Source organism: Hydra vulgaris, chromosome 03, assembly GCF_038396675.1.
Source record: "Hydra vulgaris chromosome 03, alternate assembly HydraT2T_AEP".
NCBI lineage: Eukaryota > Metazoa > Cnidaria > Hydrozoa > Anthoathecata > Hydridae > Hydra > Hydra vulgaris.
Window position 1 is genome coordinate 19,504,983 of NC_088922.1, and position 13,066 is coordinate 19,518,048.

Sequence of the window (13,066 nt, forward strand, 5' to 3'; positions counted from 1 at the left end):
GAGAACAGTTTGTTTTTATAAACGCGATATTCAAAACTTTTTTAAAAATTAAAACAACCATATAGTTTATGGCTATAATTGTTAAAGGATTTTTAATTTATAGAATGGCTTTCAAAAGTATAACGTCACTTTTATAGCGATTGCTTTTAAATAATGTCACTTTTTAACGATTGCTTAAATTATTTTCAAGCTTATTAAAGAAAGAAATAAAAATAAATTAAAAAAAAAATCAATCAAAAAAGAGAATCAGATCAAAAAGTAATATTAAAAAAGTGTGTCAAAGAATATTTTTTTCATTAAACTTTGAAGAACTGTATATGCATCATAATTATTTAGCTAAATTGTTTACTTTAAAAATAAATATTTGTTTTAGTAGTTTTTTTTTAATTACTTTTAGAAATATAATTTATTGAAATAATGCCAAGAAACTACATTAAAAAATAGAATCCCAAAAAAAAGACGTGCCTCTGATCTGTTGCAAATTGCTATTGGTAAAGTTAAAAATAAAGAAATGTCTTTGTGTGCTGCATCAAAAGCATACGGTGTTCCATGAAATACAGGGTGCGGATGCGATTCGTGAACTAATTTTCGGCTAGGTTTTGTGATGTAAATAAAATACTTCCGCAATTTGTTTTTGTTGATTAATGTTCAATGGCCGTCTTAGATTTATATAAAGTAGTAAATAAAACACATTTTAGTTAAAAGTTTTACAATGAAAGCCAAAAGAACCGAAGTTTTAAATTAGATTCACGTGGGTTGTCTGCACGTGAAGTTATTCGTGTTTCTGGAGTATCTAAAACTACATTTTACAAAGTGGTTAAACGTGGCAATGCTGAAAGAGCCAAAATGCCTTCTCCAGTGAATAAAAAGGTTGATAAAAAGTTCACAAAAAAGCTTAAAAAGCATGTTGAAAGGAATCCTACTGTATCCATCAGAAAGAAGCAAATTGTTCAATGTTGATGGAAGGACAGTCAGAAGAACTCTAAAAACACTTGGAAAAGTCAGTGTGGCCCGACCTTCATGTCAACTTTTAACAGAAAGATTGAAAACTTTACGATAGGAACAATCAAAGAAGCTTCTAAATCAGCTAAAAAGCCATGCTTCATTAACAGTTAAAGTTTTCTCAGATGAAAAACTTTTTAGTGTTGACTGTGATAAATAGGCGAAATGACAGATTTTTTTTTTTTTTTTTTTTTTTTTTAAATTTTAATTTTGGCTAAAGAAGACATTCCCAGAAAACAATTACATTTTTCAACAGTGCATTGTCCACTTGTCATGGGTCCAGAAAAACTTAACAATATCTTCAGGACAATATGGCTAATTTCTGGCCCAAACACTTTTGGCCACCATCCAGCCCTGACCTGAATCCCCTTGACTATAGTGTGTGGAGCGTAGTTGAGAGTAAGGATTGCAAAACCCACTCAAGTGTCAAGTCACTGAAGGCATCAATTACCTGTGGTTGGAACTCAATGTCAAGGGACTATATAATAAGCATCTGCCAGTCCTTCCGTCCTAGGTTTGAGGCAGTGATCAAAAAAAAAGGGAGACAATTGAATGTTAAGGTGGAAAAAGTACTTATCTTCAACTTTTCTTCTATTAATATTCCATGAATATAATTTTTTAGTGCTTTAAAAATTCATTTTGAGAAATGTTCTAAAAAGTTTGCGAATTGCTGCCGCACCCTGTACAATTGCAAGACATCTTCTAGACATGCTCAAAATTTGGTGAAGAGCGATCAAACTAATTGTCTGTGGATGCTGAAAAATAAAAAAGATCTTGTTTTGCTTATATCTGCATTTTCTGATTTTTGATTTAAATTGGAAAAAAAGCAATATTTATGAAACTTTTTCAAATGTATATAAAAAAATATATATATATTTCAGAAAAAATTTGTGAATGGTGTTTGCTGGTAGTTTCATAATTTTATTAATCATTGGCAGAAAAAATTATCTATAGGAGTACATAGCCTTTAACATTAACAAAAGGTTTAGCTTGTAAGAAAATTTTAATCGACGTTTTCCTGATTTAAAACTACGTAAGAAAAATGTGACATTATAAATAGACCTGCTGAAATACTAAACTGTGATGAAAGTGGGTTTAGCTCTACCCCAAGAAATTGTTTGTCAACTTGTTTCTCCACGCAGCGGCCTTGTTCCTCAAGGTTCGTGTTTAGGAGTTATAGAGTTGAGAGAGAGTTATAACCACTATTAAGTAGCCTCCTCATCAGTAGTGGCCTTCTCGGCCTTGAGGAGGTGAATAACAAAAAAAAAAAAAAAAAAAAAAAAAAAAAAAAAAAAAAAAAATTAGTAATAAATGGAGTAAAAACCCCGTTACTATTGCTCCTGGATCAGAAAAAGAACAGTTTACTATACTAGCATCAATATTAACAATACATCCTTACAATTCACAAAAAAATTTGGTACCAGTAGATAAAGACTTGAGCAATAAATAAAAAAGCAACCATTAATACCAGATGTAGATTGTTTTACTGGAAATCAAACCATTAAGAGAAATAATGAAAGATCAGTCAATGGCCACAAAAATATGATGCTATTAACAATATTATAAAGCCGCGTGAAAAACCTAAAATTTCACTCTTTCGAAACCATTGAATTTATTTGTTCTTTTATTTAGTCATTTAAAATAAGCTTTACAATGTTTTACAACATGAAAATACTACGGATAAAATTTTTTACTAGAGCTGGCATATCATCCTGCCCAGAATTAAATGATACCTTTCCAAAAGTGTTCGAGTCAGAGGATATAGATTAACTTGTTATTACTAACAATAAATTAGTTAAATAATATTATGCCTACCAAGCATAAACAAATCCCAGGAACAATCCTAAAAGATTACGCTACCCTTTTGGGTGCCCATTTAACGCTAATATACAATTAAAGCTCATCTCAACTTGAGTTTCTATTTGTAAGAAAAAAAACTCTTGTATTTCAAGGTGCCCCATATGTGACTATGCACCGTGGCGCCGTGGTCATTTGGAATTAATTTAAAATATTGATGTTTGAAAAGATTAACTTTTTATAGCATATATCAGTTACGTTCCACAGTGTATCGCTTTATACAAGCTAGGTGGACCAAAGTCAGTTCAGGAAATCAACTTATTGATGGTATTTTCACAATTACTACTACCAATTGATAACAACTTGAGGTATTATGAAAAGTATTCCAGGGCATTGAGTCATACAGTAGCGAGCAAAATATTAGGTGTGAATAATAAATTTCACTTAAATTGACATTTTACAGTATATTTTATAAAGTGACATCTAGGAACTGATTGCTACACAAACTATGCTTATTTTATTATAACAGAGAGCGGTATATTTCCAATTTCTTACAAATTTATGAGGGGAATACCCTATTTATATATTTAACCTACAAATTTGGTAAAGCAAAATAATAGGTATGTGTTTATTTTAACCTGTTTGCTGTAGGATTAAAAACATTTTATTACTTTTATTTGTTGTTGATATAAAGGTAAGGTCAATATTTATGCAACTTATATGAAATAATAACATATCATATTTGTATTGAATTAGAATTAGATATAAAATGGGACGAGGAAAATATTGCACGGCGATAGAAAAAAAACTTATTAGAAATTTAAGAAAACAAGGAAAAACTTACAAGGAAATTTCAGTTACGATGGGATGTTCTCAAAATAAAGTTACAAATGCCTTAAAACCAGAAAAATCACGTGAGAATAGAGGAAGACCACGCAAAACGTGTCAGCGTACGGATGATCACATTACAGTTATTTCAAAAAAAGACCCATTCAAGCCAGCAACAAAAATTTTAAATGAAATTAATGAAAATATTAGTGTTTGGGCAGTTAGAAGAAGGCTTTTAGAAAGTAAGTTGCCAGCTCGAACTCCGAGGAAAGTACCATTACTTGGTAGAAAGAACATTATGAAAAGAAAAATTTTTGCAAAAAATCATATTGCTTGGCGGGGACTGCCAAGCAATATGATTTTTTGTTTCAGCCAAGAGGTCTTAGGTTCAGCCAAGAGGTCTTAGATTTTTTGGTTCAGCCAAGAGGTCTTAGGTTCGACGCTGGCCCTAGCCCAATAAGCGACATTAGTAAAGAAGAAAGCGTGAACTTTTAGGTGCTTTTCGGCGGTGCTCTTTTGTAAGACCATATGTAAGGACTTCTGGGAGCATCTTAATAATAAAATGTAAATTCATTTATATTCATTAAAAAGATTTTATTTCCTAATTTACAGTGCTTGTATACCATTTAACAAGATTTAAAAATTTTTGTTACGGTGATGGATTTTACTCTAGAAAACAAGTATTTTTAATAATAATTTTTTTCAAAAGAAAAGCAACATGTTATATTATGGTTGAAAAAAACTTGATGTCGTAAAATCTTTTTTTGTTTTTGATTTTTCAATTTTTCTGCTTTTTGAATTCACATGTATTCGAGCTAAATTTTTAATAGTTTATAGCCAAAGTACTTAGCTGCAACATATTCGGTTGATCTACTTTATCTTATTTAATTAGTTTATAACTAAAGTGGTCTTTCGTAAAGTGCGTATGGGGATGGAGGTTTACCTAAAAACGTAATGTGTACAAGGGAGGGGTTTAAGAAGGCGAGTACATAAGCGATTTGACTACCTTTCGTTCTCTGTCTCTCTTAAAACTTTAATTATTTTAACAAAATCATTGAACATCACTAGTTTCAAAAATTAGTATTATGTTATGTAACAAAATTGTTGAGACAACTAAATATTTTTTAGTTTTTAGGTTGGGGAAAGGAGGTGATTTTGTAATAAATAATAAAGATAATAAAGTGATTTTTGTAATAAAAAATGCGTACGTAGCTAAATGTTCTTTTCCAGAACTAAATTAAATACAAAGATTCGAAAGAAAATTTTGTCACTTTAAAAAAAGACAGACAAAATTATATATTTATAAAACTTGTGTGTGTGTGTGTATAAACACACACACACACACACACACACACACACACACACACACACACACACACACACACACACACACACACACACACACACACACACACACACACACACACACACAAGTTTTATACATATATATATAATTTCTGTATATATACAAAATTTATATGTGCTTTAAAAATAAAAAAACACAACAGTAAATTTTAATTTACATAAAAATTACTCTTTTCAACTTACTGCATTAAAATCTTTGACTATATTCATTATTTATTTTTATTTATCAAGCTTGTTAACTTCTTTCTCTTTTTTTTTTTTCCAAATTATTATTTCCATTCTTTTTCATTTTTAAAATCTCACACCAAGGAACTATTTATGAAGTTATAAAAACAACTTAATTACGTAATTTTTTTAAAATTTTAAACAGATTTTTAACTAAACATATATCTTTTGTATTTTTTTTTCTAAACAAAGAAATCTACTCGTAATGTTATTTATTTAAAAAAATATTACAAAATATTATTTATACATCATTTTTATAAATTAAAAGATTATAACTTTTTTTTAAAATCAAAAGGTTTTTTGTGCAAAAAGCTGGAATGGAGAAGAAAAAACTTACTCAATAGAGAATAAAATCATATGAATATAAAACTTATTTTATGGTGAAAATTTTATTTTGTATAAGTTTTATGTTTTATAAGTATACAACAAAGTTAATGTGTGCATGGGTACACAGTATAAAATTAGACCACCTAATTGATACAAATTTTATAAGGCAAAATCCTTTATAGCAAACATAATTTATCAATTATCAAATTCTATTTTTTCATACAATTTAAGATGACTTCTTATTTTGATTGGCCAGAGTAAGTCTTTCAAAACACTTTTCAAGCATTAAAAATTATTTTTAAATGTTTTTCCTTATAAAACTTGTGCATCAACCTAGTGGTAGAACTGAGAACAAATTTCTCATTTTAATTTAAATAAATTTAATAACAAAATATATTACTAATCAAAATATATTATTATATTTCAGCTTTGTCATCTAAGATTAATAGTATAAAATGATTATAAATGTATTTATAAAAGAATAAAAAATAATTTCAACGCAACAACTTTGAAAATAAAAGATAACAAAACAAGATTTGCAACCAAGCTTTTTTTTACTCTATAACAAATGAAATGGTTTTTTCTATAGAAAACATGTTATATGTTATTAACTGAAATTTGAAATATTAATGACATACACAAAAGAAATTGAACTAGCAACATTAAATTAAAAAATATATATAAGTAATTGTGCTACATTCCATTAGAAACTTAACTGCTTCAAAAGATTCGTTTAACTTTGTATATTATCAGATGTTTGCATTACCTTACAAAATTATAAAGATTCGATTTTTGATAATATTAAAAGATTTAAATAACCACCAGTCGCGTTTTTTTTAAAACATTTTTTACTGAGATCATTCATCAGAATCACTATTATCGCTTCTTGAATCCTTAGTCTTTTTTCCAGAAACAGTTATTCTATACAACATACTTACAACTAAGTAACCCCAATAAAAATTCAAAAACAAAATAAGGAAACACATTGATACCATACCCTTCTGTATAATGCTTGTGTCATAAGTATTATAAACAAAATATCCATAACTAACCCAAATCGGGTAATAAATTAAGCGAGTAAAAACAAATACAATTGCAAATATACCAAAACAAACATTACAAACTTTATCACATTTAGCATATTTTGCAATTTTAGCTGTTTCAAGCCAAAAGTCTGATGCATCGTGAATGAACATGATCACCACAGCGAACCTATACATTGAAGTAATGTACGAGCCAATTAATAGAAACAAAGTAACAAAGTGATGAATGAGCATTTGATAAAAGTCCTTGCGTTTTGTATCTGTGAACTGGGATACTGATAGAGATAAATAAAAAGATATTTCTAAAAAAAAATACCACTTCATTAACAGTGTAAGCTCATGATATTTATAATCAGTGAGCCATGTAGAATTGTTCCAAAACCAGTTTGACTCACTTACTACCATAACACCCCAACCAAATAGAATAAAATAGCTGAATGCACGCCAACATGATTCAGTCGATTTTTTTAATAAAGTTTCTCTAGTTGATAGAGCAACTTGTGAGTACACTCTACCTTTGATAGTTAACTTTTGATCTTCAAAATTTCGTGATCTGATCGGTGATTCTATCCCAAGATAAAGGCAAAACTTAGAAGCAGCAAACTTTTCAAAAATATAACGTGCTAAGCATATACACAAAAAAAGTACAGGTACCATATACAGATCTTTAACTTTTGCTTTTTTCAATTTATCAGAAGATTCTATATCATTCCATTTGTATTGCTTTGGAAGCCATATATTTTCTGACCAGAATAAATCGTAAAAATAATCAACTAAATCCATATCTAGTAAATCAATACTTTTTACTGTTAGTTTTGTCTTTTAACGTGGCTTGCAATTGCAAGTCAGCGTGAAAATGTTCGACGTAAGTAGACAGAGTATGGGAACGGGGTGGCTGGAAATTTTCCTCAAACCTGTCGAATGCTGTGTTTTATTTTGTTGTAAAAATAAAATAAAAGGCGATAAGATGTAAATGACTACTGATATTCGTTTATATTTTAAATGCGAAATATGTTAGTCACAGACAAATTTTAATTAATGGACGTATGTTGACGATTATGCCCGTCTATGTAGAAGGCTTTTTCTGAAACGCGTAATTTCTTTAAAACGGTTTAATTTGTCATTTCGGTGTTGGAAATATACTTCTCAATTACAAAAGCGTGGCTTTGGTGTTAACCCACCCACCTGGAAAACGATTGTTCGTAAATTAACTTGTAAAAATTAATTTAAGGAGGTTCACCCCCTTTAAAAATTTTAAAATTGATTACAAGGATTTTAAGGATATTTATAGCAAAAAGGTATATATTTTTAAATGTAACGGTATTTAAATAAAATATATTTGTGTTAAAAAAAAAGTTATCGGCTATTGCCATGGTTACTTATTCAAAATGGTGGAAATAAAAATCCTTGAAATTTGGAAAGCTGTTTCATTGGATTGGGAAATCAGATATATCTATGAAACTTTCCAACATTATTTAGTCACACCAAATGCATGCAAAAATATAATAAATAAAATATTTGACTTTCTTGTAATAAGCTATAATAGGACATTATTCCTCAAGGGGCCGTCCATTAGTTACTTCATTAGTTTTCTGGCAATTTTTACCTCCCCAACCCTCCCCTTTGTCAACAATTTGTCAAACTTCCAGAGACCCCTTAAAAATTAAGTCCACATACAACACCCCCCCCCCCCCTACAAAAAAAAGCTATTCAGAGAACCATTTAAAAAGACAAATGCTTGCTCTGAACAAAAAATGAATAAAATCAAAAGGTATAGAAAAAAAGTTATTAAACTTTTAACTTAAGAACATATTTCTCGTTATAACCACAAATACTTACTCCGAACAAAAAAACAAAGATTAAAGGGTTCATAAAAATGTATACACCTTACATGTTTAAAATATGAATATTTTTATAATTAATGCAACACTTTATTATGTGCCAACATGTGCCAATGCTCTGATCAAATCCTCCTCACTTTAACGTTAGACCTAATTCAATCTCAATAAAAGCCAATTATTTCTAATAAAGTTGATTATAACGGAGAAAGGCATTTAACAAATTGTATAAACCAGGAGTCAGCAACCTATTGAGACAGAAGAGCCAAAAGTTACTATTGTACTATTGCAACTTACAAAGTTTTTGTCTGTTGTACAAACAAAAAATATATATGTAAGTACATGGTCTACATTATTTAAACGTTTATACCAGAGCACAGTGGGACAGAGTGTGCCAAAATACCAAAAATCAATATCGGCATTGCACGGTGAAAATTTGTCATAATGGTGAAGACATGTTCATTAGAGGAAATATCTAGTTAAAAAAACATTAAATATTAATTTAAGCGTAGTTTTATGCGGTTATTTACACGTTAATTTGACATGTGTTCCAAAACGCTATTTTGCATTTTTTATTTATCAACTTTCTTACTCTACTATTGTTTTAAATTAACTTCATTGACTTTCATTTTAAACTATATTATTTTAATTAAGAATGTTTTTTTCGCTAAGGCTTTTAAAAATAAATTAAAGTAAATGTAATCTTTAGTTTTTATGCATCGAAAACAGACAGTTTTTGATATTTTTTTGCTACTAACCTTTACTTTATCAGATAAACTATCCTCCAACATCCTCCAAACATTTGATTATGTAAATCTCACGCTAAATGTATGTAAATAGCCATGCATTATAAATATTTTGCAACTTTTTGCAATAAAAAAAGTTATAACAAAAGATTGGTCTTCGGTTAATGGTCAGTCGATGAGAAATACTGAACATGTAAAAAAGATGTTTTGTACACAAAGAATACCTACAAAATCTTTCATTACTGTTATAATATATAAGTTTAGTAAATATAAATCTAAAAAAGTTATTTTATGACAAATACATGCATAGAAAAGTAATATTTTTAATGTTTACATTGATAAAAGTTGTCTTGTCCATTAAAAATATTTCGTATTTTTCACCAAAATAATTAGTTTTTCTAATATTTTTTTATATTGTATAATTACATGTTCATTACTTTATTTATGCATTTTATATCAAATATAGCTATTCTAATAAAAAAAACTACGAAAATAATTTTGGCACAAAAAATTCGATTTTGTCCCACTGTGCAGGGGTCGGCAACCTGCGGCTTGCAAGCCTCGTGTGGTTCTTTCGATATCAAGATGCTCATTTGCTCCATGCATAAATATTATTATAATATTGAAATAAAGATATTGGTAGCACTTTAAAACAGAATTTTTAAAGACTACCAACATCTTCATTTCAAATCATCTACCAAATCTTTATTTAAATATCATATTAATATTTGCGCATGGAGCTAATAATACACATCAACCGCAGATTGCTGATCCCTGGTATAAACGTTTAAATAATAAAAGGTTGACCAAGTACTTACATAAATCTTTTTTGTTGATAGCACTTTAAAACAGAATTTTTAAGGTGGTTATCAGGTAAAAAAATAGCGATTTTTGTGAAAAAAAGTGTTTTTTAGTTTATTAGCCAACTTTGTGTAAAATTTAATTGGCTTTTCAACCATATATAACATGATATAGGTTTATTAATAAAAAAAATGTAAAAAATTGTTTTAGTTGGTAAGAGTAAAAAAACTTTACTTAGCAACCTCATAGCAACCAATTTTTTTTATAGATATATTATCCTTAGAACTAGATTTAAATAATTATTTATTTTCTTGGGTCTGTATAATTAACTAAACTTTTGAACTAGAGTTATAAAGCAAAGTAGTATGTTTTGATGTTATTTTTTAAGCAGAGAGGAAAAAGTTTGAATTTGTTAAAAAAGGTTTTATTATGGCAAAGAATAAAAGTTTTAAACTTAGCTAAGTTAAACGAGTTTTTCTTTGAAAAAGTGCCCAAAAAACATTTTTGTTACAAAAAAGGTACTAGATATGGGTGTTGCTTCAGCTGTAATAAATTATAATGATGGTTTAAGAGGTTTCACAAGAATTTTTAAACATTTGCAGCTTGCCCCTGGAAGTTTTATGATCCAAGGATCGTGGAAGAAGGACGTATCAAGAGTAAAGAACACGATTAAAAATTCAACTCCTAAACAAAAAATGACTAGAAGGAAAAGGAGATGTATCAGGAAAGGCTATATTGATAAGGAAAAAGAAAAAGAGGGAGTTGACTCTTATATTTCAGGGAATTTTTAATTAATTAATTGTTTTTAAACTTTGAAGCTTGATTTCTCAATTGTATTTTTTTGCCTGACTGCGAAGAGCAAATCATTCATATCTTTTTAACCAGATATGCAATTGAGTTCAAATTTTCAGGGTTGTTTCTTTATAGATAGAACTACAATAGCTTACTAGAACTAATCTTAAACTTGTTTCCATTTGAATATATTAATATTTTACCTGGGGTTTTTGTATCAATAATTTTGTTTAATATTGAAAAAGCTGCCATTTTAAAAATAATTATTATTTTTAGTTTTTCTAGTAAACTTTTGTTTATTACACTATAATCTAGCAGTGTTGTAATTTTTAGCTCATAATGTCATAAAGAAGCTGAGAAAATGTTGTTTCCTTTTTCATTGATTTTTTTGCATTTAATGCTAATTCAGCAAAAAAAAAAAAAAAAAAAAAAAAATTTTAAGCGATTTTAATTATATTAATAAGTATGTTTCTTTTAAACTAATTTTGGTACATGAATAAGTTGGCAATCAAAAAATATTTTTTTTACCTGATAACCACCTTAAAGAGCTATCAACATCTTCATTTTAAATCATTTACCAATTCTTTATTTCAATATTATATTAATAACTATGCACGGAGCTAATGAGCCGCATCAACCGCAGGTAGCCGACACCAGGTATAAACGTTTAAATAATATAATATAGATCAAGTACTTACATAAATCTTTTTTGATCCCCTCCCCTATTTTGTTGACGTAATTTATGAACAGCCCTTAAGATGGTACAACACCAAAATTGCATAAGATTAAAGTCAAATTAATCCAAGAACATTAAGCCAAAGTTTCAGAGCTAAATAATTTATCTTTCTTAAGATATGAGCATTATGATAGAACACTCTGTATCTTTTTTTCCTTAGCGATGAAGAGACTAAATATTTAACATGGTTGTTAGGGCATTTACTCCCTATAAAGAAGCTCAATTTTACTGCAGTCTTCAAGCTTTATAAGCTTGATGTCACTTCTATGTTTTTCGAACAATGATATATTATATAACTAGATATCTAACTTCGATCTGAAAAGTGAAGCCACTTTTTACCCTTTTTACAAATGGCGGATTAAGTTTGTAAACAAATATTTTCAATTTTTCTTTTCTTAAACGATGTAAATATATTTTAAACTTAAATACTATTTATGTAGAAGTGTTAAGCGGAAATAAGAATACTTGTAAAATAACAATTTATGATTCCTTAATTTATTTCAATTAAAAAAGGATTAAGGTTTTGAATAGAAAAGTAAAACGAAAAAACGCTTTTGAAGCATTGTTATGAATTAAATACTTTTTAACTTTTTTTAATAAACAAAAAAAAAGTTTAATAAGTATTTTATAATTATCAAAATTTGGTTTTGAATTATCTTTAATTTATTGCGAATTTTTGATTTGCATTTTTCACTTTTGTTCTACACTTCAGCTTCAGCTTTTTACAAATGGCGGGCTATTGTTATAAACAAAAAAAAGCGGCTTTTTTTGTTGTCCAATAAAATCCCGCAAGTTAGATATCTAGTTTAAATAATATATCATTGTTTTAGAATTTAAATTAATCATTCATTGTCAATTATTCAAAAGTTATTCATATTCAATTATTCATTGCCAATTGTCATTGACAATTATTCATTGTCAATTATTCAAAAAAATCAGTTATTCAATTTAAACTAATCATTCAATTAAAAGTCCTTGTTCTTAATCACTAAACACGTTTCGTAACAGTTAACAGATTTGAAAGGTTTGGAGTGTTATTGTTTGTTTACCCTTTATATATATATATATATATATAAATATATATATATATATATATATATATATATATATATATATATATATATATATATATATATATATATATATATAAATTAAATAAAAGAAATGCCAAATAAACAAAATAGTACTAGAAGAAAGAGCAGAAAATGGAATGGGTTCAAACCATCTGAATTTCTCAAATCAAAACCTGATGATCATGAGATTTCTTGTGTTAGCTCAAGAAAGTTAGATGTATCGTTCAACTCGGATAAATGTGAATCTGACGACTATTTTATACTTATTACAGGGTTCCCACCTTAAACATCCTTAAAAAAAAAGTTCTCCTTAAATGTCTTTAAATAATCTTAAAAAAAGATGAAGTTTGACAGCTCTCCTTAATTTCTCCTTAATTTTTTTTATTTTTTAATCATCTTGGAAATTTTATTAAAGTGAAGGGTTATACTTATTAACAAAGAAAAAAATATATGGTTCATTGATAGTTTGCAAACCTATATTTCTATTATATAT

The 13,066-nt window shown here is 28.0% G+C and overlaps 1 protein-coding gene across 1 annotated transcript; it reads right to left on the bottom strand.

Annotated features, from left to right (window-relative positions):
* Positions 1–5,419: 5,419 nt before the first annotated feature.
* LOC100197598 (ceramide synthase 6) lies at positions 5,420–7,645 on the bottom strand. The gene has a single exon (XM_065792584.1). It carries the CDS (start codon positions 7,368–7,370, stop codon positions 6,402–6,404), a length of 969 nt encoding a protein of 322 aa, XP_065648656.1. The 5' UTR covers positions 7,371–7,645; the 3' UTR covers positions 5,420–6,401.
* Positions 7,646–13,066: the final 5,421 nt, after the last annotated feature.